This window comes from Euphorbia lathyris, chromosome 9 (genome assembly GCF_963576675.1).
Source record: "Euphorbia lathyris chromosome 9, ddEupLath1.1, whole genome shotgun sequence".
Classification (NCBI taxonomy): domain Eukaryota; kingdom Viridiplantae; phylum Streptophyta; class Magnoliopsida; order Malpighiales; family Euphorbiaceae; genus Euphorbia; species Euphorbia lathyris.
In genome coordinates, this window is record NC_088918.1 from 28446183 (window position 1) to 28472079 (window position 25897).

At 41.8% G+C, this 25897-nt stretch overlaps 1 protein-coding gene across 1 annotated transcript; it reads right to left on the reverse strand.

The window, feature by feature from the left end:
• Positions 1-1083: 1083 nt before the first annotated feature.
• Positions 1084-2492, reverse strand: LOC136207047 (phosphoenolpyruvate carboxylase kinase 2-like). The gene is made up of 2 exons (XM_065998301.1): positions 1634-2492; positions 1084-1539 (listed from the first exon to the last, which is right to left on the reverse strand). Exons 1-2 carry the CDS (start codon positions 2415-2417, stop codon positions 1493-1495), a joined length of 831 nt encoding a protein of 276 aa, XP_065854373.1. The 5' UTR covers positions 2418-2492; the 3' UTR covers positions 1084-1492.
• Between the last annotated feature and the right edge of the window lie 23405 nt (positions 2493-25897).

Genomic DNA, 25897 nt, shown 5'->3' on the forward strand with positions numbered 1-25897 from the left:
AATCACAAACTACTGAGATCATTTTTTTTTTGTTTCCTAACAGATAAAGATAAACTAAGATCAATAAAATAAAATCAACATTGGTAAACATTTGAAAAATCACCGAAACTTATATTATTAAAGGCATATGGTCCATTTGGTTTGATTTACTTATTGCTGTTTAAAAAAAATAGAGATTCTCCTTTTTGTAAAAAAACTATATTTCACTCTAAAAACAGACAACAACGACGTGGAAACCAAGTAAGTTCTAAATAACCCATTATTTTTACTTTAACGGTGTATTTGATTTCTTGGTTGCTTCTAAGAGATTATTCGGTAGCTACTTTTCATACTCATGTTTACCTTTTCATTTTAAAATGAAGAGTTTTAACTCTTGTTTAAGAGAAGATTAATGAAAGTAAATGAGAGTAATGAAAGGTTAAGTATTAAGTTAACATTGTTTGAGAGTTATTTTTTTTTAGAGTAAATAGATGTTAATGGGGTTAAATGTTCTAACCTCCAAATTCTAACTTTCAAATTGGGGGTTAATGAGAGTAACGTAAAGTTTTCTTAAAATTTCTTAATCTCTGCAGAGTAAATTTAATTTTCCTGAAGTTAAACATTTAACCTCATTTACATCCTATAAACTCTCAAACAAAGTTAATTTTTAAATTTCCTTTCCATTACTTCCCTTTCCTTTCCTTTCCATTACATCCTTTAACCCTCACATCCGTTAACTTCCTTTCCAAAGAGAATCTCTGTTTTTTTAGAACCCGAAAAGCAGACAAAATCAGAAAATTTCTGTTTTTTGGTAAATCAAACAGTAGATAAAACAAACATACATGTGTTTATGTATTTGAATTCAAAATCTTTTCTAATTAAAAATTTATACACAAACCGACATAAGGGATTATTGAATTGTAACTTTATTATACTCAAGAATTATATATGAATTCAATGCAAGGTGTTTGTTTACTCCGTCTCCTCAACTAATGTTTGACTAAACAGTAACAACAAACAGAAACAGAAAATCACAACAACAAACATCAAAACAAAGTAAAAAAAAAACACAGTTTTCACACATTCAAAACAGATGGGCAAAAATAAAGTAAAGAAAACATAGTTCTCATACATTCAAAACAAAGGCCAGAGCAACAGTACAAAATTACAAACTTTCTCACTTCCTCCACCCAAAAGTAAACTAGGCAAAGAGGCGGGGAAAGTAAGAGACTCAGTTGGGGATTTCTCCACCCCATTTTTAACTCTTTCTATCTACACTACTACTTCCTCATTAAAGAAAACTTGAAAAAAAAAGCTCAGTTTTCTTGATCCAAGAGCCCTCCCATGTGACTCTCTTTGTCCATTTCTGAGCCATTGACGTTTCCAAATAACTGACCCTCATCGGTCTTCGAGCTCATCCACATACATCACCTCCGGGTTTTGATAGGGGCACGTACTACTTCTATGTACAATATCTGATAAGTAGTCTTTTATTCCTTTCCCCGAGGGTATTTTAGTCCATCGATGCTGTTTCCCCTTCACTCACAATCCATGGATGCCCTGCACAATCAATCAAACACAGAGCAAGTAAGCTTCAACTCAAATCAATGGAATTAGAGAAGATTATGTAATAATAAACGAATTTTTAACTTACTTAGAGCTTGTTCAGCTGAGAATCGCCGAGAAGAGTCTCTACAGATCATTTTTCTCAAAAGATCCTTCGCTGCCGGAGAGATCGATCTGAAAATCCGCGGCGGAAATCTCAGATTTCCTCTAATCACAGCCTCGAAAATTTCCTCCACTGTTTCACCGTAAAACGGAGGGATTCCGGCTAACATAACATACAAAACGACACCAGCGCTCCACACATCGGCTTTCTCGTTATATTCTCTCCCCATCACAACTTCCGGCGCTACATAATACGGCGTTCCTACAACGCTGTTCATCGTTCTCTCCTCGCTCAGCCAGTCCGCCGACCCGAAATCAGCCAATTTCACTCTTCCTCTCGAATCGAACAATATATTATCCGGCTTGATGTCCCTGTGAACGATGTTAAATCTGTGACAATGCGAAATCGCACTCAACAGTTGTTTGATAATCGGAGCGGATTTTGACTCGGATAATCCGCCATTGTTCTTCATAATCCGGTCGTAAAGAGTATATTGCTCGCAGAGCTCCATAACCATGGTAAGAGAGTCATCGGAATCGAAAACATCGTGGATCTGAACAATGTTTGGATGCGGAGATAAGATAGTCATGATTTTGGCTTCTTTCTCGAGGCACTCGCGGTCGGTGGGATCAGTCAGGAGATTTTTGTCGATGATCTTGCAAGCGAAGAAATCGTTCTTGATCGGAGAGAAGCAGCGAGAGATGGTGCCGAAACGGCCGCGGCCAACCTCGTCGCAGATTTGGTAGTTGTTCTTCAGAGCAGCGCACATTTCCGGTGGTCGGTTAGGTTATGAAAGAGGGGTTTTTGTTGCGATGGTTTTTGACTAGGAGTTTAGGTAGGAGTTTGGTAGGATTTATAGAGAGGGAGGCGGAGGAATCGGCGAAAGAATATTCGCTTATTGAGTGTATTACTCACTTAAGGAAGCTCAGCCAGTGAAGATTCATCCTTTTTCCGTTTTTCCTAGGGTAAATTACATCATGGTCATTCATATTTCTTCTTATTAATATTATAGGCAATCAACTTTAAACCTCACATTAAAATCACTTAACTTTATCTTTCATTAACGTTATGGTCCTTTTATTTATTTTTTATCACTCTAATAGCATTTTATCTTTTGAGCTTTTCTGATTAGTTCATGTATTATTTGGTTAAAAGAGATAAAAATTATTGTTTTAAAAAAAAGTCTAGAAAATCGAAAACTTAATTTATGGTAAGTATAATTATAAGTAGCTATAATATTATTTTGATGTTATTTATTTTTATAAGTAGTTTTTAGGGTTAATTACAAATAACTACCATGTGGTTTGACCGATTTGCGATGTGGTACCTGTGGTATGTTTTTTGCAAACACAACCCTATGGTTGCAAAATTTTACATGTTTTATTTTACTTTGCCAAATTTGACCGATAACGACTTCGAAATAAAAAAATTCAAGAGCTAAATGATATTTTAAGTAACTTTAATTCTTCAACTTTTTAGGTTTAAGATCATGATATTGTTTTTTATGAGAGAAAAAAATAATACTTAGAGAGAAAACTCAAAAAATGATGATTTTGAAAAATTAAGAATATGATTGCATAGTAAATATGATATCAAACAAGTTTAATTCTTGAAAATTTTCATTTCGAAGTTGTTATCGGTCAAATTTGGCAAAGTAAAAAAACATGTAAAATTTTGCAACTATAGAATTGTGTTTGTAAAAAAAAATACTACAGGTTCCACATCGCAAATCGGTCAAACCATAGGGTAATTATTTATAATTAACCTTAGTTTTTATGTAAGTTTTAAAATCTGAGTTTTCATAATTTTAAAAAGGTTAAAATTGAGTGGTTATATATATATTTATTTTATTCGTATGAACGTTTTTGGTTTCTAGAAAATTATTAAAATTAGCATTTAATGCTTTGAAAATCTTAACTGTTTTTTTTTTAAAAAGAAGAAAATATTAACTACTAAGATCCTATTTTGATATCAAAATTTATTATTGGTAACAAATTCCTCTCATTGAAAGAGTGGTCAACTACGGGTGTGGAGTTTTAAGGATTTGATTAAAGAATTACCGTTTGATTTTTATATAAAAAGCATAGTTTCTTTAAGCAGTAGCAACAAATAATAATTTTTCTCAAAAAAAAAACAACAACAAATAATAAAAATAAACATCTGGTAAATTAAGAGAGTGTGTTTCAGTTTTACGGATGAGCATTTAGCATTCCACTCCAAACTGTATGAAACATAACGTTTGATTAAGTTTATATAACCGCATCGTTTTGAGGTTTTTCACGAAAAACTCATTTTTTGAGACTTTTCATGAACAACTTTTTGTAGTTATTAATTATTGACAATTATTTTTCTTATTTTATAATTTATTTGTTGATTAATTTAAAACATGTATGCATTGGACATTTTAAATACTAACAGTTCAATATAATTTTACCAAACACTAATAATTAAACATCTAACAACAACAATAAACAACTTACAGCAACCGCAAACAACTAACAGCAACCGCAACCGCAACTGCTGTTAGCTAACAGCTGAACCAAACAGGCCCTAAACGAGCCCTAAATTGTATTTGAACATTTTTGGTTGATCTATTCACATAAAAAAAAAGAAATACTTAATAAGACATGAAGGGAATTATAACATATTCACGTTTGGTTATTTATCAGATTGCTTCTTGTAACGCGAATAATTTCTAATGTGATTTACAGTGGAAGAACGGATCATCACGACCTTTTTGCATGATCGGTTACGCTTCAACTACACCGAAGTTAATTGGGAGAGGAAACGATAGATCCATGAACTGCGAGCGACTATACCTGTGAGACAGAGAGATGGAGGGGGCAACAAAGTTGGTAGGGAGAGAGAGACAACCTCTTGTTTTTTTTTTTTTTTTGATAGAAGTGTAAATATATTAGCTCAAAAGGCAACACGATCCTTACAAACATCTGGCTAAACGACCGAGGGGCAGTCCTCCATCATAAAGATAGGAGATGTCGGTTCCTTAGCCCAGGAAGCAAGGTTATGGGCAACTTTATTTCCTTCTCTATTTACAAAATTAAAATCACAGTTAAGAAACCCCGTCTTGAGGTTCTCAATTTCGGCATATGAGTGGTAAATAGAGGAGGTCGGGTAGAGTTTCGAGGCAATCGTATCCACCACCAATTTAGCATCTGATTCAACAATAACGGTTGTGAATGAACACTCTTTCGCAAAAATCATACCCTGAATAACTGCTTTGGCTTCTACTTCCTCGACTGACACACTTGGCCCCAACGGAATACCAGCCGAGGCTAGAACAAGACCATTATTGTCTCGGATAATAATTCCGACCCTGTAAGAACGACCATTATCCCCCCAAAAGGCATCACAATTAATTTTTACAACACCAGGGGGGAGGATGCCAGATTTTTTTAGGATCAAGGAGAGAATTATCCAAGCCATGAATGGTCGGGCTAGCCTCCATTGGCCTATTAGCTTGTTTGTACTCGGTTATAAAGCGCTGCACTTTTTCCAAAATAAAAGAAGTATCAAACCACTGTTTTTCATGAACCATTTTGTTTCTCCTGTACCAAATCCACCATATCAGCACAATTGTAAATTCCATTTCATCATTGGTCATTAAGCTGTTGCATCTTGTCAGCCAGTCCATAGGATTCAATATGATCAGTTTATCTATACGAATTGGTAAGCTTACCTGTTTCCAAATTTTCGCGGCCCAGGAGCAGTAGAACAGTGCGTGTAATGTATCCTCTCCCTGCAGGCCGCAACATGGGTAGTTGGTCTCCACGTCAATACCGCGGCGAGCCAGAGCCGATATTATAGGCAGTAGGGAATGGATGACTCACCAAAGGAAATGCAAGATCTTAGGCGGTAGCGACAATGCCCAGACGATCCTGAAGAGTGAAGAGTCTGCTGTTGAACTTGATGGTGATGATTTACCTGTAAAATGAATATTTTCAGTTAAGTAGTAATAGGATTTAACAGAGAAGTGTCCGGACCGGGTTAGGCCCCAGTATATCTCGTCTCTTGGTAGTCTAGGACTGATCCGCAGCTTTAGTATTTCATCGACATCACTTTGCATAAAGCTTGTTTGTAATTTCCCTCGGTCCCAAGAACACGAAGTTTGATCGATTAATTCCACAACCGTGGATGGTTTCGGATTACTAAGGGCTAGGAGGGGTTTTTTGTAGTTCAATGAGGGGATCCAGTTATCTCCCCACACTCTGATATTTTCCCCATTCCCCACTCTCCAAAACAGCCCCTTTCGGACCACTTTTTCAACTTCCCGGATACCTTGCCAGAAGAAGCTCGATGCTGGCTTCACTGGTGCATCAAATAGATTAGAGTCTCGAAAGTATTTGTCTCTAATTATTCTGCTGCATAGTGATTCGGGATTTTTTAGTAGTCTCCAGTACTGTTTAGCTAACATCGCAATGTTGAAGGACCGATGCCAACGGAAGCCTAAGTCGCCCTCCGACTTTGATTTGCATACCACATCCCATGCTAACCAGTATACCGGGCATTTTTCTTCATTTCCACCCCACCAATATCTGCTGATAAGACTTTGTATCTCCAAACAGAAGGACTCTGGAAGTAAAAAACAGGACATCACATACTGGGGTATGGCTTGTATCACAGTTTTTTTTATCATCACCTCTTTTCCTCCGGTTGATAAACAATGTTCCTCAAAACCCTGTAACCTTCTTTTAATTCGATCCCTTAAGGTTGAAAAAACAACTTTCTTAAATTTGCCAATTATAGTTGGAAGCCCCAAGTAGCAAGGTAGAGCTCCCGTCTCCACTACATTAAGAAAGTTAGTGATATCCATCCTTTTTTGAACCGGAACTCCACCACTAAAGAAGATCTCAGATTTTTCAAAGTTGATCATCTGGCCAGAAACAACCTCATATGCCTTTATGATTGCTTTAGTCACTCCAATTTCAGCAAAATTTGCTCTTCCAAAGATTAAAGAATCATCTGCAAAGAAAAGATGTGACACAGGGGGTACGAATTTGCTAACCTTAATGCCGTGGATAAGTCCCTCTTACTCTGCTTTCCTAATTTGGGATGATAGGGCTTCAGCACATATAAGGAACAGATAAGGATAAATGGGATCTCCTTGCCTTAATCCCCTTGATAGTTTAACAACCCCCTTTGGACACCCGTTAATTAGGAAAGACATTGATACCGAACTAACACAGAGCATTAAAAGGTTGACAAATCAAGGAGGGAAGTGCATTGCCTCAAGAGTCTGGCGAAGAAAATCCCATTGGATTCGATCATATGTTTTACTCATATCGAGTTTCAAAGCAAAGTTCCCCCGGGCTCCTTTCAACCTAGTTTTCATACTGTGAAATGCCTCGAAGGCAATTATGGCATTATCAGTGATTGCTCTCCCCGGAACAAAGGCAAACTGCGTTTCATAGATTAGGTCCGGAAGAACATTTTTCAAACGATTAGCAAGGACCTTAGAGATTAACTTGTACAGTACATTACATAGGGCTATGGGTCTTAAATCCTTCATGGAGACAGGATTTTTGACTTTGGGGATTTGTGCTATGAATGTGTGGTTCAATTGATCAGGCATATTTCCAGTATTCAACACATTTAGCACAAGGGTTTTCACATCGGTACCCACAATACTCTAATATTTATGGTAAAAAGAAAAAGACATACCGTCAGGTCCAAGAGCCTTTAGGGGGTTAATCTGTTGTAGGGCGTGAAAGATCTCCTCACCGGAGAAAGGGACAGACAGTAAATCTTGTTGCTCACCCGTGAGGTGTGTGCTGATAGAATTGACAAAGTCTCTGATCCCACTTGTATTCATTGATGTGAACAGATCAGAGAAGTATTCGATTGCAACCCGGTCAATCTCATCCTCCTTAGATACCCATGTGCCTGCGCTATCAAAGAGACCCCAGATGGTGTTATTATGTCGGCGTCTATTAGCTTTACCATGGAAGTAGCTAGTGTTCCGGTCACCAAGTTTTAACCATTCTGTTTTTTACCGTTGTCGCCATAAGTCTTCTTCCTTTTTTTCCAGTTCAAGAATCTCTTCTGCAAGTTTTGATTCCGCTGCCCTGTACGAAGGCTCGGTTTGGCGTTGCAGGTTTGTCATTTGGAGTTTCTTCTCTCGGATCTTGCTAGGGATGTGTCCAAATGACACCCTGTTCCATTCCGTCAAGGCTTCTGAAACCATCTTAATTTTACCCTGTGCCCCACCTGAATTGATGTCGTCACTGACCCAGGCTTCTCTGATAATCTCACTGCAATTCGGGTCTCTATTCCACATTGATATCAAACCGAAACAATCTTTTCCGGTTTCTGCCTGTGCTTTGTTGTCTCACCATGTCAAGTACTATGGGATTATGATCTGAGGCAAGTCGAGGCAAACTATGAACTGCTATATTCGGGAATAAAGCAAGCCATTGGGGGGTAGCTATAAAGCGATCCAATTTTTCCCAGATAGCACTTTCTCCCGATCTTTTGTTGTGCCATATAAATCTGATCTTGTCCCCGTCGACCTCCCCTAGGTCATTATCATATAAACACTGATGAAAGTTTGCCATTTCGTAGTTGTCCCTAAGCAGGCCTCCTTTTTTCTCCGAGCTGTATAGTATTTCGTTAAAATCTCCAAAGCATAGGATCAGGTGTTGGTCCAGTCCATAAATGAAATTCATCAGCTCCCAAGTATGTTTTTTCAACTGTTTCTTAGGCCACCCATAAATTACCAATCCTCTCCATTCCACAACCATTCCAGACATCATAAAGAAATACACACAATGGATTGAATATCTAGTAATCTGTAACTCGTAGCATTTTTTCCAAGCAAGAATAATGCCTCCACTTAAAACCAATAACATCAATGATAAAAAAGATTATAATCAGGGAAGCATTGGTACAGATGTTGGCAGTCACTTTTCCTCATCCGTGTTTCCATGAGAAAAAGTACGTCTGGGCAAGTTTCCCTCACCATCCTTCTGAGGGTTCGGAACGTCCAAGTATTGCCCATACCTTGGACGTTCCAGCTTAATATTTTCATGGGGTAGGGTGGGACTGATTCGCGGTCTCCACCCTCTGGTCATCTAGTATCATCATCTTTTTGAACACAAGCGGTATTGCTTCAACCCCCGGCTCATCTAGTTCTATAGGCCATTTTCTGTTACTTTCTTTCCCCTTCCCTATAGTGGCATCCACCTTAGAGGTGGAGGAGATGTTCTGTGTCCCTCTTGCAAGCATTTTAATTTTTGTCCTTCTGGTCCCCGACCCTTTGGCCGCAGTATTTGGTTTAGGCTTTGGGGCAGTTCCCTGATCAAAGTTCTCTCCACTTTTCAGACCCCCTGGGTTCTGTATTACTGACTGGCTCTCTTTATGCCATTGACCCTCATAATTCTCCTTTTGCTTCAATTTTTGGACTGTACTTTCCCCTACCGAGTTTTCTGCTGAGACTTCTTCAGCGGTATTCGGCTTATCCTTGAACAGCTGCCGTTCTGAGGCATTGGATTTGCACTCAGAAGAGCTTTGACGACTCTGCAGGTCAGTGAACTGTTGAGGTACATTAAAACCACAGTTAAAGGATCGTAGTTTAGTTGGGGATGCTCTTAGAGTCGGTCCAAATGGCCATTCAACCCGGTCCTCCGGAGCTTCGACGCCACAGTTTTCATTAACATGCCCAATTAGGCCACACTCATAGCAAAAGTTTGGTAATTTCTCATAACGGCACTGCAGCCATATCTTTTTCTCCCCCGCTTTCGTCTCGATTACCAAATTGATTCCTGGAATTAGCTGCATTCGGATATTGATCCTCAGTCGAACTCTGACAAACGAGGCAATATTCTTCATGTCGTCCTCATCTACAGCTACTACCTCCCCAATTTTCCGCGCCGCTTTGGTGATTGATGTCACCGTTCTGCAGCCGATTGGCATATTGTTGATCTGTACCCAGAAGAGGCTCGAGTTCAGATCAATTTCGGATATATCATCCACCCTATTGATTTCAGAGATAACCACAAGGTGGCGGTCATAGTGCCAAGGTGACCCTTCTATAACCTTTATCTTGTCTCTCTCTGATTCAAATTCAACTAAGAATCTCCCTTTGCCACATTCAAGCACCTTAAATCCCTTGTTCATCCTCCAAATTGCATCAAACGCGTTGGTCATTGATCCCAGATTCATTGGTTTCGTTGATAGGATTCGACCAATCAACTTCCGTTTGATACTCGCATCAGGAATTATATCGTCATCATCAAGTTCCAGGACTACAGGATCGTCATCGATAATAGTCAGTTTCTATGGGGAGTGGTTAGGGTAAACTCTTGTTATCTCTTATGTATTCTTCTATATTAGGATTAGATAATCCACTATCTATTTATAGCGAGTGGTTAGGGTAAACTCTACCCTCCACACCTCTTTATGGATCCAACTCATTCCATTCACGAGCAGATTTTACATTCGGCTCAATCCCGAATATTTCTAACATTACCCACTCCAACGTAATGGAACGCAATCCAAACTCTTTCTCAATCTCATTCATACTCGCAAATAGTTTATGCGACTGGCATACACTCGAGAGCACTAATATTATATACTCGTTGGAGTTACATAGTTTTTTTTATTTGTACATGTATTGTGACAAGTAGTACGCCTTATCCTAGAATCTATCTCACAACCATATGCAATAATTTGTGAGGAATAACATTCAATATGTAACCTTTAAATCCAAAGACTTTAACTTGTGTATGATTAGACTTTTATTGTACGTAACGGACTTTTTCCTCCTAAAACTTTGGTAGGTGATGTTAGGAAATAGAACAATTGTAGACGCAATGGAAAAGCAAAAAAATTTCTATTTACATATCCCGTAGGATCCGTTAATCGCTATTTCATATCATAAATAGGTTAAACGTAAATATCTTATTGAAGATCTATTTATAATGGATTCAACAGATTCAAGTGCATCAACCGATTCTTCTTCTTCATCTGCCTCATTTCGTGTTTGTAGAGCTTATGCGTACCTATTACTTCTCATAATTTGTTGATATTAGAGAAGAACTAATACATTGCATAACCAATGCTTTTATACCATCACAAATAGAGAAAGAAGAAAATATAATCCATTGATTTGAAAAGTTACATTATTTTTTATATTACTCTCAAATACACAAATATTTATATATTTTTAATCAAATAGATATATTTTTAATTAAATAGATAGTCAAATAGTTAACATGATTATAATAAAATATAAATTTAATTAGCTATATTTTAGATTATTTTACAGAATTAAATAGCTAACGTTACATTAAGATACTCTTATAATTCAATAAACCATGTAGTTTTTTTTAAAGTTATCCCATAAATGGTTAAAGGATAATGTGTAAATTAATTAAATTCTATGATTATTAGAAAAGAGCTGATTTATTTTGTATGTACAAAATAATGTAATTTTAAATTTTAAATTTATGAGATGCTACCATTTTACTCATTAACAAACAATGAGTTTTTTTTATTAACACAAGATTTGTAACTTCAAACCTTCTAGTTTGTTAGAGCGCTGGTGTTAGACGAGGTGCCGCGGCCTAATCTTCCGGGCGGACCGGGGGGTGGACAACCTCATGGCGACGTAAGCGGTGATTGGCGCCGAAAGCAACCAATCGCGGAATCAAGCTGCTCGGCAGGACCGGAGCTCGGAGATATGGAAGAGTCGCCACCCACGAATGGGAAAATGAACACCGATCCCTTGCGGGAGACCGGTGTGGGTTCGGGAAACTTAGGTACGAGCCGAGAAGGCTAGCTCCTTTCCGGAGAAAGGCTACTAGGCACCCCGACATCGCCCGGTTATGAACCACCGGCCTCCTACTCAGCATGTTAGGCGATAACGGACTAATCGTATACTTCTTTAAGTTTAAAATTCATTTGAAACCCTTTTCTTTCTCTTTTTGGAAACCGTTTTGAGCATATGATATTGAAAAGCCACATCAGTAAAGAATCACCCATTTATGTTTATACATACACAGAGAGGGGGAAGAAAGAAGTGATTTATTTACAACCGTATTTAAATGTTATGTTGTGTGTCTATTCTACATTAACTTATTTCCCCAAAACGATGTTTATTACATGGTTCGCGCCTTAATCGCCGTTGGAACGATTGAGGTGCGTTTTAAAGCCCCGTTGGATGAAGTTTACCCGAATCGCCGTTGGAACGACTCGAGTATTTGAAGACGTTTGTGATAAAAACTTTTTAACGAGAAAACGTGCTTAAACATACAAGTCAATTTTATTTTGTACAAATTCCTTAAGAAAGTGATTCGAAAATTCTATTATTGACAACGAAAATGATTTTAATTACAATAATCCTTTAATCCGCCTTTGGAACGGACTAAGGTTTTAAAACGTGGTGTTTTGAAGACGGTTTGAAATGCTAACAAAAACGACTCTATTTATTCACATTAGGAAACTCCAAAAATTCATTAGTTTAAATAATTCAATTGAAAACTCTCTTTTTTGTGATTTATTTTCCCCACTTATTTAACGGACTCTCTAATTGTTATACTTACAACAATAAACTTATTTAAACTAATATTCACACTCAAATAAAGCCTTCTTGGAACATGGACCCATGAATGGGCCAAAAGAATAAAGAAAATAGTTTAGACATATATATATATACATTTAAATCAAAAAGGAGAAGATAAGAAAATAAGAGTTAATAAAAGGAAACTATATAATACATATATGAAAATGCTAGATAAAATACATTTATAATTTTAAAAATGTTAAAACAATAAGTAAATCTTATGGATAAGAAAATAATATTTACCCAAAAATAACTTCCTTCAATAATTAACGAAATAATCCAAATGTTCCTAAAACTATACATATATATACATAATTAATATAGTTTAAATACCAAAAATGACATATACTAATATCCATCCATTGTTTCTCAAAAATATCAAATAACTAATATTTAAACATAGCCTAAGTTAATAAAAAGGAAATACGTATATATATATTTATACTTATATTGTAAAATAAAATAAAAATGATATACTTATATATTAATAATTTGAAAAGAATATGTTACGTAATTATATATATATACTATGGATTAAAAGTCTAAAACTTAAGAAAAAGGGACCGAAATGACTTTTTTTACATTTTGGCAGATTTACCGACGGAAAATCCGTCGGTAAACAACCTTTAGTGACAGAAATGGCAAATTACAGCAGCACTCCAACATTTTCTAGATTTATTCAAAAGCATTAAATTAAATCTAATTCAATCGTTTTGGACTTCCGAACTACCAAAGATGGATCATAGTCGAAAATGGAAGTTCCTAAAACGATGTTTTTGTTTTAACACGTTATTTGGAAACCTCTTTTAAATCAAAAACTTATAATTACAATATTTTCGATACCCGAACTACCTTTTTATCGGATCACGGTTCGTATGGGGACATCCAAAACGAGGTTTTTATTTTAAAACAAAACCGAATTTTATTTAACAAGAAACGAAAATTAAATAAATACGCTAACTAAATAAAACGTGACAAAATAAATAAATGACTAAAGGAATAAAAACTATAGCATAAAAAGAATAAATAGAAGGAAAGAAATAAATTAAATAAAATAAAGAGTCTAGTCCTCGGATAATACCTTCGATTCGGTATCTGACAGTCGAAGCCGATTGATTCCACGAACCGCGAGCTCCCGATTTTAATAAAAATTTAGTAAAAATTGAACTTAGGAAATTTGGAATTTTTGAGGAAAAAAGTATTTTTCGCAAAAAAAATCCACTCTCTCTCTCTCTAAAAATGTTTAGAGTGAGAAAGTTTTCCTCCCCTAAAAAGCCCCCCCTATTCACCTTGGGATCCGTGCCCTTATATAGGAAAACGGATCCCGGAACAATGGGCGACGCCCAAAAAAAATTGGGCGTCGCCCATTGTGGTTGGGCGGCCGCCCAACAATGTTGGGCGATCGCCCAACGCGAGGTTAGGCGCCCGCGCCCAACCCTCGTCGGGCGTCCGCCCGACGCGTTGGGCGTTCGCCCGACGTGGTTGGGCGTTCGCCCGACGTGGTTGGGTGCCCGCCCGGCGACCCTCGGGGCGTGCCCCGCGCCGTCGGACTCGTGCACCCCGTGGCCGCCGAGCGCGCGTTCCGTGCAGCTAGACGCTCGCACGTCGCGGCCGCCGAACGCGCGCCTCGCGGTGCCAGGCACGTGTGCTCAACGGCCCACGAGGGCGCGCACCGCCAGCGGTCCCAGGCATTGCTCGGGCGTCGAGAGCGTGCCACTCGCGGTGCGTTCGACGGACGCCGCGCGCACGTCTCGAGCCGTCAAGCGGGCGTTCGACCATCGTCGTCCGCGTGCGGGATGCCGTTGTGTGCCCGCGCCGTGCCGTTAATTTTTCTCAGCTTATTATTCTTTATATATTTTTCAAAACTTCCGGAATCAATCGCTTCGACCGTCTTGTTTCAGGTTTTCGTCACAGGTCCTCCGACTCGGTGTCTACAGTTGCCCCTACTTTTCTATTTTGACAGTGATGTGTGTGGTTCGAAAACGTTTTTGCTAACGTAACACATGCAATGCAAAACATATAAAAGTAAAAGACACGTAACGAGTAGGAGGAAACATACCTGACCTTTGCGCTGCGCGCTCCGACGTTGCTCTCTGACTGCATCAGACTCTGCTTCGGGTTGCACCCTAGTTCACGACCGCGGGGATAATGGCTAAATAGCTACCCTAGTTTATGACCGCGGGGATAATGGCTAAACAGCTACCCTATTTCAAGATTGCGGGGATAATGGCTAAATAGCTACCCTGATTTACGACTGCGGGGATAATGGCTAAATAGCTACCCCATTTTAAGATTGCGGGGATGATGGCTAAATAGCTACCCTGGTTTACGACTGCGGGGATGATGGCTAAACAGCTACCCTAGTTTACGACTGCGGGGATAATGGCTAAACAGCTACCCCATTTCAAGATTGCGGGGATAATGGCTAAACAGCTACCCTATTTCAAGATTGCGGGGATAATGGCTAAATAGCTACCCTGATTTACGACTGCGGGGATAATGGCTAAATAGCTACCCCATTTTAAGATTGCGGGGATGATGGCTAAACAGCTACCCTGGTTTACGACTGCGGGGATGATGGCTAAACAGCTACCCTGGTTTACGACTGCGGGGATAATGGCTAAACAGCTACCCCATTTCAAGATTGCGGGGATAATGGCTAAACAGCTACCCTATTTCAAGATCGCGGGGATAATGGCTAAACAGCTACCCTATTTCAAGATCGCGGGGATAATGGCTAAACAGCTACCCTATTTCAAGATCGCGGGGATAATGGCTAAATAGCTACCCTGATTTGCGACTGTGGTGAAGATGGCTAAAAAGCAACTCCGGTCAGCGACCACGAGCCAGATGGCTAAAAAGCAACTCCGGTCTGCGACCAAGAGTCAAATGGCTAAAAAGCAACTCCGGTCTGCGACCGAGAGTCAAATGGCTAAAAAGTAACTCCGGTCTGCGACCGTGAGTCAAATGGCTAAAAAGCAACTTCGGTCTGCGACCGAGAGTCAAATGGCTCAAAAGCAACTCCGGTCTGCGACCGTGAGTCAAATGGCTCAAAAGCAACTTCGGTCTGCGACCGAGAGTCAAATGGCTTAAAAGCAACTCCGGTTTGCGACCGTGAGTCAAATGGCTAAAAAGCGGGTTCTGTTTCTGGATTTTCTTACCACACTATTGTCTGTATTTTCTCACTGGAGCTATCATCTCGACGATTCGATGGGCACACGTCTGAGTCCGAAATGAAATAGACTACTGATTGTTTTTCTGTTGACTGTCGTCTGTATTTTGACTGGTGTCACTGTTCTGTAAAAATTAGCTGTTGTCTGGAATTGATGTTTTGACAATGTTAGTCACTGTCTAGGAGAAATGCAGGCTGAAACGGACTGCAAATCGGAGGTCTGTGCACCTGGTAATTAATTATTTACTTTTTACCTTTATGTCAAATCGTACTTTTTTCACTATTTACGGGAATGTCATTCCCTTTTCCTATATAAGGTGGTGGGGTTTCATTTCAACCCCATACCTTCTCTCTCCTCTTTCTCTCACTAGACTTCAATTTGGATTATTCTCGGGATGGATTTAGACGAATGGGATGGCACCAGAGGCATGGACGAGGTTTACGTAAACCTGGATAGAGTGGATACCTTCCACGACCCTACGACACACTTGAGCAGGACACGCTGCAACGAGGTAAGTGGTTTCTCACTTTTATTTGATTTGAACTCTAGGCTTTAGCACTCCTATACGAACATGATTTGCATGCTAACTCTTAGACTGCCTTAGAGGACTTTAGCTAGAAAACGTGAATTCCTTTATTTACACGTAACACCTGTTTGTTTTTGTAAGAATGCGCGCTATATGCATGTGAATAGTACACTACGAATTTATGCATGTTAACAGTAAAAACGATGTGAATAGTAAAAATGTGAATAGTAAAAACGTGAATAGTAAAAACGTGAATAGTAAAAACTTAGCTAATGCACGTGAATAGTGACAACGTGAATAGTAAAAACTTAGCTAATACACGTGAATAGTGAAAACTTGAATAGTGACAACGTGAATAGTAAAAACTTAGCTAATGCACGTGAATAGTAAAAACGTGAATAGTGCACGCGAATAGTAAAAACGTGAATAGTAAAAACTTAGCTAATGCACGTGGATAGTGAAAACGACGTGAATAGTAAAAACTTACCTAATACCCGTTAACGTACGTGAATAGTAAAACCTAATCTACGCTCCTCGTCACCGCAGACGAGAGTGGATCAAAGAATTGACTCAACCTTACGTGAAGGACCCTACATGAGAGATTTCTACAGAAAATTGGTCCTAACTGACCGGATGTCTCTAGGTTAGAAAATGAAAGAATACCTAGTCTTAACGCGTTCTTATCACTTGCTTGCCTTAGGAGTTGTATAAAATTTTTTTTTTATCTTGTTCCTCTTTAGCTCATCGAGATTTCCGGGACCACTGCCGAGGTTCTTTCATGGTATGATAGGCTGAGCGCCGCGGCGAGAGCCCGCGTGCAGGAGTTGGGCTTCGGATCCTTCATTGCAGTGCTGCCCCGCACCAACGGGGTGTGCGATCCGTTTGGCCTACGGGCCCTGTGTGAGCGGTGGGTTGATTCGACCCACACCTTCCACCTTTCCTTTGGGGAGATGACCATCTCGCTCCGAGATTTCTCATTATTGACCGGATTACGAGGGAGCAACACCCCCGTCCCTTTCTATTATGGCATGATGCGACCACGGGTCGACCCTGCTAGGCTTGCCGCCTTGATAGGACCAGGAGTTCCCCTATGCGCTAAATCTACCCCGGCGAAGTTTATTTCGACTGCTAGCCTCTTGAGTAGACGGGACTTCTGTGAGACTGATGCTACTAATCTGGCGGTTCGTAGCTTCCTTGTATATGCTCTGAGTGAGACGATTTTCCGCACGAAGGGCGAAAAGGTACATGCGGGTCTCATCCAGGCCCTTAGTGATTTAGATGCCGCAGCTTCCTACGATTGGGCGGGGGCATGCTTAGCTTTTCTCTACAAGTTTCTAGACCTGACTTGCCGGAAGCGCAAGGATTTCGGTGGTTACACCTTTGCTCTGTTGGTACGTGACGCCTTCTTGATTCGCCGGTCTTTGCTTTTTTCTTTCTCACACTCCTAGTCCTTGTTTATACCGCAGGTGTGGGCGTACGAGAGACGCATCCTTCCCAGTCGATCTCGACCTCGATTGAGAGCACAGAGGCCGCCTTTTATGGTTCGATGGAGAGATTTTGATCTGAGCGCTGAGAGGAGGCGGACAGTGCCATGGCTCCTAGATCGGATTGACTCATTGGTCCTCACACAGGTAGATTTCGCTTAGTCTCGCTAGACTTTGGCTTGACTCTTTCTGACCCTTTTCTTTGTGCATATTTTTTAGATTAAGTTCAGGTGGGACGACCTTGACTTCGGTCCCGAGTATGCATACACATCGATGATCCAGGAGCAGCAGTGCGTGCTCACCGGCCCTTGTGTGCGGGCGTGGTATTTGGGAGATCGAGGCATCACCGGAGTGAGTGATGTTCACTGGACGCCGGGGGAGATTCCCGTTTCCATGTTTGTTGTGCGAACTCTGCCCTTATCGACCATTCGTCGAGATCTGACCCGTTGTTTTGTCGGTAGAGTGGTCTGGATTCATGCCGGGGGCCGCGCACTTTATTTGTCTACTTTACTGAGCGCGAGGGATGCCCCGGCGGCAGCGATGGAGGTAGATCCGGTGGCGGACGTGTTTTCGAGAGAGGCGGTCGAGGCCGTCTTTGGTCAGGCGGAGGTTCCGGTAAGTGATTCCGCCCTCTTTTCATTTTATTCATGATATGCTCGGAGGTTTTATTGTGTGTTTTTTTTTTTGCCTTTTTTGCAGGAGGGATCCTGGCGGAGTGCCCACCTATCAGATTTTTTCGATGGCACTCGTGCTCAAACACCGGTGTGCGAGCAGCCCTATTTTATCGGCGAGTCATCCAGTGCAGATCGACCGGAGGGGTTGTCCATAGGCGTGCCTATACCAGACTATGGGAGAGATTATGCTACGATCTGCTATGACGAGTCCGGGCACCTTACATGGGATTTGAGGCAGCCCCTCCTATCTTCTCCTCGAGGGTCCCGTTTGATCCCTCGGACGCTTCTCTAACCACGAGAGAGACTTGTACGGATTACGTGGGGCTGTCTGGTTATCTCCGAGACTGCCTCAGCTTGCGCTGCACCGATCACCTGGTATGTATCATTACTGTACTTTAGTGTAGTGAAATGTATGCATGTATGTATGATTTATGCTTTTGCCTATGCTGCCTTTTATCTGTTTTTTTTTCTTTTTCTGTAGAATGATCTGCATGCCCACGAGCGGAGACAGAGCGAGCTAGTGCGGGAAGCTGATGCCCGAGTTGGTCATGTGTATCAAGAGAGGAACGACCACTGGTCGGGGATGATGCGACGGGAGACTGAGGGTCGCCTTGCCGTCGAGGAGAGGGCGCGTGATGAGTCGATCAGACGCCTTGCTGCAGAGGAGAGAGCATGAGCTGCTGATGAGAGAGCACGAGTTTCTGATGAGAGAGCGTGAGTTTCTGATGAGAGGGCGCGTGCTGCCGATGAGACACTATCTGCGGAGCGGGCATCTCACCTGAGAGATTTTGAGAACTATTGGGACTTCCCTCCGTATTAGGCTCGTAGCTTTCATTGTTGCTTTGTAGCTTTCATTGTTGCTTTGTAGCTTTTATTAGGGTTTCTCCGATGTATAGCCGATGTATAGGGAGTGGGGTGGATAGTAGGTAGGCTTTTTGTGAAAAGTAGGATAGGAAATGTATAACTCGTGATTCATATTACCATGCATTCAGTAGATTATGATGATTCCAATCATTCTCGTCAAATATATTCATGCCTTTATTTATTTACAAACAACCGAAATACTTAGTCTCTTATACATTGTTTTTGTAATTGCTCAAGTTATAACTATTGTTACCAGGACCCGCCTTTCGATTTTCGGATCCCGACGATTTTTCTCCTCTCCTTGTTACTATCCCGGAATTTTTAAATGAGTGCCCTTTCGGGTTTTCACCCATTGGGATTTCCCTTATTGTTGCATAGGTCGCCCTTTGCGGGTTTTCAACCTATCGGGAATTTTTCTTTATTTTTTTTTTTACGAAAAGTATTTCTTAAGCCTATCCAGATTGGTAGGTTCGGAGAATTCCATGCCGTCCATTGTGGTTAACTTCACCGCTCCTTTGCTTAGTATCTTCTTTACAACGAATGGTCCTTCCCAGTTAGGCCTGAACTTCCCCCTCGGGTCGGTGTGCGTCACACGGATCTGTTTCAGCACCAAATCTCCTTCTTTGATAGGGCTGGTCTTGACTTTTTTATTAAAAGCCCGAGCCATCCTTCTTTGATACAACTGTACATGGTAAAGGGCTTCCATCCTTTTCTCATCAACTAAAGTCAACTGCTCGCATCGCCTCTTTACCCGTTCCGCCTCGGGAATTTCTGCTTCCACTGCGATTCTCAACGATCGCTTTTCAATCTCAATCGGCAAAACTGCTTCTGTGCCATACACCAAAGAGAATGGTGTTGCCCCAGTCGAGGTTCTGATTATCGTGCGATAAGCCCACAACGCGAGTGGGAGGTGCTCATGCCAGTTCCGATGTGATTCCACCGTCTTTACGAGGATCCTTTTAAGGTTCTTGTTAGCTGCTTCTACTGCCCCATTAGCCTGTGGACGGTACGGAGAAGACCTGTGATGTTCAATGCCATATTCTCAGAAAAGATTCCTTACTTCCCCCTGAAACTGGACTCCGTTATCCGTGATCATGTGATGAGGCACTCCGAACCTGGTGATCAAGTGTTTTTCAATGAACTTTCTCATCTGCTTGGATCCTAGTTTGCTAAACGACTCAGCTTCTACCCATTTGGTGAAATAATCGATGGCGACTGCAATAAACTTATGTCCGTTCGAAGCGTTAGGCCGTACTTCGCCGATGATGTCAATGCCCCAGGCACCGAATGGCCAAATAGGTGCTAGCACATGTAGTTCCATGGCCGGAAGATGACTGCAATCGCCGTGGATTTGACAATCGTGACATTTCTTCGCATACTCGTTACAATCTCTTTCCATGGTGAGCCAATAGAAGCCTTGTCTGATAATTTTCTTAGCTAGTACTGCTCCTCCCATATGGGCTCCACAAATTCCCGAATGTACTGATTCCATCGTTTCGCGGGCTTCACCCGCATCCAAGCATCTTAGTTGTAATCCGTCAATGTGCCTTTTGTAAAGCAAGTCGTTATGGATGACGAACTGACGAGCTAGCCTTCTAATCACAGCTTGATCCCTAGGTTCTGACTCTACCGGATATGTTCCATCTTTCATGAAGTTCACGATATCGAAATACCACGGTTTTTCATCTGCCCCTAACAGCATTACGTCTTCGTAGCACGGTTTGTGAGATCTTCTCAATACCAATGGTTTCGAAGCAAGGTTCTGGGGGTTGTCCCAAACTGACACCAAAGTGGCCAAGGCATCCGCGGCCTGATTCTGAGCTCGAGGGATGTGATAGAAGCGACATTCTTTGAATCTCAATGCCAACCCTTCTAGCTGATCTAGATACGGACGTAGCCTTTCTTCTCTCACTTTCCAGTTTCCTTGTGCCTGTTCGATGATCAACTTGGAGTCGCCCCAAATTTCGACATATGATGCTCCCAGTGCTGCTAATGACTCCAAACCATAAATGCATGCTTCGTATTCGGCCATATTGTTGGTAAGGGGGAAGGATAACTTCTTCGCCATCGGGATTCTTTCTCCTTCCGGGGAGATAAGTAGTACTCCTACTCCGGCTCCATTCGGATTAACTGCTCCGTCGAAGAACATTTTCCACGGTATAACTTCGATTGCATTCAAATGTTCATCGGGGAAATCATAGCTTATCTCTTCTTCTTCTGTATTCAGGGGTTGATTAGCCAAAAATTCTGCCACGGCTCTTCCTTTGATAACCTTCTTTGTCACATATTCAATGTCAAACTCGGACAAAAGCAACAACCATCTGGCTAACTTCCCCGTCAAGGATGGAGTTCGGTATAGATACTTCACGGGGTCCATCCGAGAAATAATGATCACTTTATACGATTGGAAATAGTGCCGCAGTTTCTTCGTCAACCACACGACTGCCACACATGTCTTTTCGATCATGTTGTATTTGAGCTCATACTTTAGGAACTTCTTACTCAAATAATACACCGCGTGTTCCACACCGGTGTCTCCCTCTTGAGCTAACATTGCTCCAATAGATCGCTCCTCAATTGCTACATAGAGGAGAAGTGGTTTTCCCAGTTTAGGCGGTCTCAACACTGGCGGATTAGACAAGTAGTTCCGGACGCTCTCCAACGCTTGCTGACATTTATCGTTCCAAACAGCGGGTTGGTCTTTCCTTAGCAACTTAAAGATTGGCTCGCAGATTACGGTGAGTCTTGCTATGAACCGACTGATATACTGAACCTGCCCCAGAAACCCTCTCACTTCCTTTTCATTTCTCGACGCCGGCATTTCCTTTATAGCCTTCACTTTATCGGGATCCACCTCAATTCCCTTATTTCCGATTACTTAGCCTAAGATTTTCCCCGACGAAACGCTGAAAAAGCACTTCTTCGGGTTTAACCTTAGCTTGAATTCTGCAATTCGGGCCAAAAACTTCTCGAGTGCGGAAAAATGCCCTTCTCTTGTCTCTGATTTGACCATCATGTCATCCACGTAGACTTCTACCTCCTTGTGTATCATGTCATGGAACAGTGCTGTAGCCATTCGCTGGTAAGTTGCCCCGGCATTCTTCAAACAAAACGGCATTACTCTGTAGCAGTATGTTCCCCACTCAGTTGTGAACGAGGTTTTCGCTTTGTGCTTTTCGGCCATCTGAACTTGCATGTAGCCCATGAAACCATCCACATTTGTATGTAAGACGCTGGATGCTGCACTGTCGATTAATACATCGATATGAGGCAAGGCGAACTCATCCTTGGGGCATGCCTTGTTAAGATCTCTGTAATCCACGCACATCCTCACTTTGCCATCCTTTTTCGCGATGGGCACTATATTTTCGACCCAAGGGGGATAGTCGATCACTTCGATGAATCTTGCTTCTAACTGCTTCTTCACCTCCTCTCTGATCTTATCTGCCCATTCGGGTCTCATACGTCGGAGCTTCTGCTTTACGGGCCTCGCCTCGGGATATGTTGGAATGCGGTGAGTTATGATTGATTGATCGATTCCAGGCATGTCTTCGTATGTCCAAGCGAATACAATTTCGTATTTTTTAATTATTCTCTCAAATTCTTTTCTCTCTTCAATAGTTAGTTCTTGAGCAATTTGTATAAGTTTAGGATTTTCATCCGTACCAAGATTGAAAGTTGACATTTCTATCGTATTGACTTCAAATGTAGGCATGTTATATGAATGAGAATGCATGGAATGATCATGATCAACATCAAGCAAGTAAGCAAAATCGGAATTCATTTCATTGATAGCGTGGGTGATTACATCATCAGACTCAAACAAAGCAGTAATACAATTTTCATCCTCAATATCTTCGGACTTCTCATATACTCTCGAGGTACTGGGCTCAATTTCAGCTCCTGTAGTCGCTTCAATGGTAATGACCTGCTCCTCGGCATTTGAATCCATCATCATGATCTCCTCGACAAAGCAGCTTGCCTTTCCTTTGCCCCAGTCGGCGACATCATTGAAGATTTCAAACCCTGGCAGAATCTTTCCTTCCGTGCTAGTCCACGACTCGGAGGTTCCCGAATATGGCTTTCCATGCCCCTCGCTTACAAAATGCTTCCTCAAGCCTATTTTTCCTTCTGCACTCATGTTGGATGGACTCCCATGCTCATATCCCAAACCCCTTCGGGTTTTCTGACTTTTAAAATCCGGAAACTCCGACAACCCTTGATGGTGTGCTCCTAATCCCATTCCCGGGATGAAACCTCCTTTCATCATCTTCACCACATCGGTGATCATGCTCGATTCGTAAATCCCGGAGACTTGGAATTTGGAGAAAAGTTGAGGCTCAATTCCCAATGCTGCCACCGAGCTCAGTTTCTCAGCTCTAATTGTTACTATCTCCTCCCCGAAAGGGAACTTGATCATTTGGTGGAGCGTGGAGGGTACACCTCCCAGCTTGTGGAACCAAGGGCGTCCCAACAACACAGCAAAAGTTACCGGGATGTCCAATACTGTGAACTCAGTCTCTTCTTCATGCGGCCCTACTTTCAATTTGGCCTTGAAAACTCCTTCAATATGCCTACGGCTGTCATCGTATGCTCTGATCACTGTTTCAGAAGCTGTCAAATCTCCTCTCTCCACTCCCAACTTCGACAAGAATTTCAACGGACAAACATTAATGGCTGATCCATCATCGACCATCACACAGCTAGTCTTCTTCCCGTTAATTTCCGCTCGGATATACAATGGCTTGTTGTGAGCCTTCCCCTCTTCTGGGAGATCCTCGTCGGTAAATGTGATCTCAGTCCTCTTTCGAGCCATAATTGCCCCTACTAGCGCTGTCGGCTCGGTATCGGTGGAAATAACCAAATTCTGCAACTCTTTCATCAGATTTTCCCGATGGTACCTAGAATGGCATAAAACTTCCCAAACCGTAGACTTAGCTTGCGTCTTCTTTAACTGTTCAAGAACTTGGTCATCGGGCTTAGGAGCCGACCCTTCTCCAATCTCAGTCTCTGCCATTGGTGCCTTTCCTTCGGCCACACGACCTGATCTCATCATTACCGCAATTTCCGGCTCATCATCCGACTCGTCCCAAATGTTGATAGGGATCTTCCGATTGGCATCCTCCTCGTCCGAGGAGCTCGCCCAAATGTCTACGACCATTAAATCCATGACGTGAGGAATACTCGGATTCAGGAAAAAGGGATCCGCCGATCCGTACAAAGCCCAACCCATCAACTCATCATAATCACGGAGGGACACTCTACTCATCCTTCTCGCGGCCAACGAAATAGCGCCTCGTTGTATGCACATAAGCTGCACCTTATCGCTCATTGTCTCATTACACCGCTCATAACGGTGCCTCCACCTCCTAGCATAATCCACAAAATGTTCCACGGAGAATTGCCTAATCCTGTCCAAATCATCCAGGGATCCCGTCCACGGAATGTACATTTCGTATCTCGCCACAAAGGCATTTCTGAGTGGTACCCAATGACACATCTCTTCCTCTGACAGACCCTGATGCCACAATAAGGCTTCACCCATCAAGGTTTCCGGAAAATGTTCATGCAACTCACACTGTGGAAATCCAGCGTTATACATATGATCGCGGAATATCCTTGCATGCTCCACAGGATCCTGGTATCTACCATACCTAGGCATCGCTAACACCGCATCAGGTGTTTGGTAAGACGGGGAATCAGGGGTTTGCTCTGCTAACATCCATACCGTATATTCCTTGATAAATCTCTTCGTCATAGCTGCCCAATCGGTCTTAACATACATCGACAGCGACATGTACCACATCAGCGGTTCACCCATCAATGAATTACAAAACAAGCTAGTGATCTCTTCCTCTTTGAAACTCAAGGCTGTCATAGCCGACAAATAGAAGTGAAGGTGCTCCATAGGGTCCTTATTGCCGTTATACTTGCTCACCCTTGGCAATGGACGCTTGATGGGTCCAATCTGCATTGCAAAGTGCTCCGCGGTTCTATCCTCAGCTCTCTGATACTTTTCAAGAAACAAATCCGACAACCGATCCCAATCGTGCTTGCAAGAGTCGGGCAATGAATGGAACCATTGCAAAGGCTCACCTACCAGCGAATGGTGGAACCACTGAGCAATTTCATCAACCCGAAGGATTCAATAAACATGTCGTGCATATACTCATGCAAGTGCACTTCGGGATCCCTTACTCCACTAAACAAACCCAAATTTGGCACGATAGTCCGAGACGCCCCTTCACCGGTCTCTTCGGCACTATCCTCATCATATGGTGCTCCACCATCTGATCCCTCCTCCATTGGTTCTTCCTCTTGTTCCTCACCCAAGAAGGACACATACAAACCATTTCCCATATTGCTTCTTTCGACGGAGTCCAACAACTCCTCTACATCTTCCTCAAAAGATTCCATCACTACAGTTTCCGTCAAACCAACTCCGATCATGCTCACCCTATGATTAGGCAATGGATTGCGCCTAACGGAAGGGTTTGCTGACGAAGGATCAGCTATCTTCTTCTCCTCAATCAAATCTTGGATTTCGTGCTTCAGCCTCTCGCAATTCTCAATCGTATGTCCATAACTGCTGTGGAATTCACAATACCCTCTAGCCTGAATCTGCGGAGTAGGTTGAGCTTTGTTATACGGGGTAAGGGCTTTCAACAACCCCTTCTTCTGCAGATGTTCAAAAACTTTCGCATAGGTCTGATCGAACTTGGCGAACCGCCTCTTTTCGATAGCATTAAGATCAACCACTTTCACTGTCGCAGATTCCGTACTCGCGCTAGGCCCTCCGGCACTATATCCAGACTTCGTCCACTTGGTATAAGCTTTCTTCGGCTCCCCATCGCCTTCGATAGTCAAGGCACAACTATACATCTGATTGAAATCTGTGAACGACATATATCTCAACTCATTGTTAATATACGACAACGTATTGCCAATC

What these genes read in the sequence shown, in the direction of transcription:
- LOC136207047 (XM_065998301.1), bottom strand. Translation starts at nt 2,417, where the DNA reads ATGTGCGCTGCTCTGAAGAACAACTACCAAATCTGCGACGAGGTTGGC. An exon ending in CTCAGCTGAACAAGCTCTAA is followed by an intron (nt 1,540 to 1,633) that starts GTAAGTTAAAAA and finishes TTGATTGTGCAG; the next exon opens with GGCATCCATGGATTGTGAGT.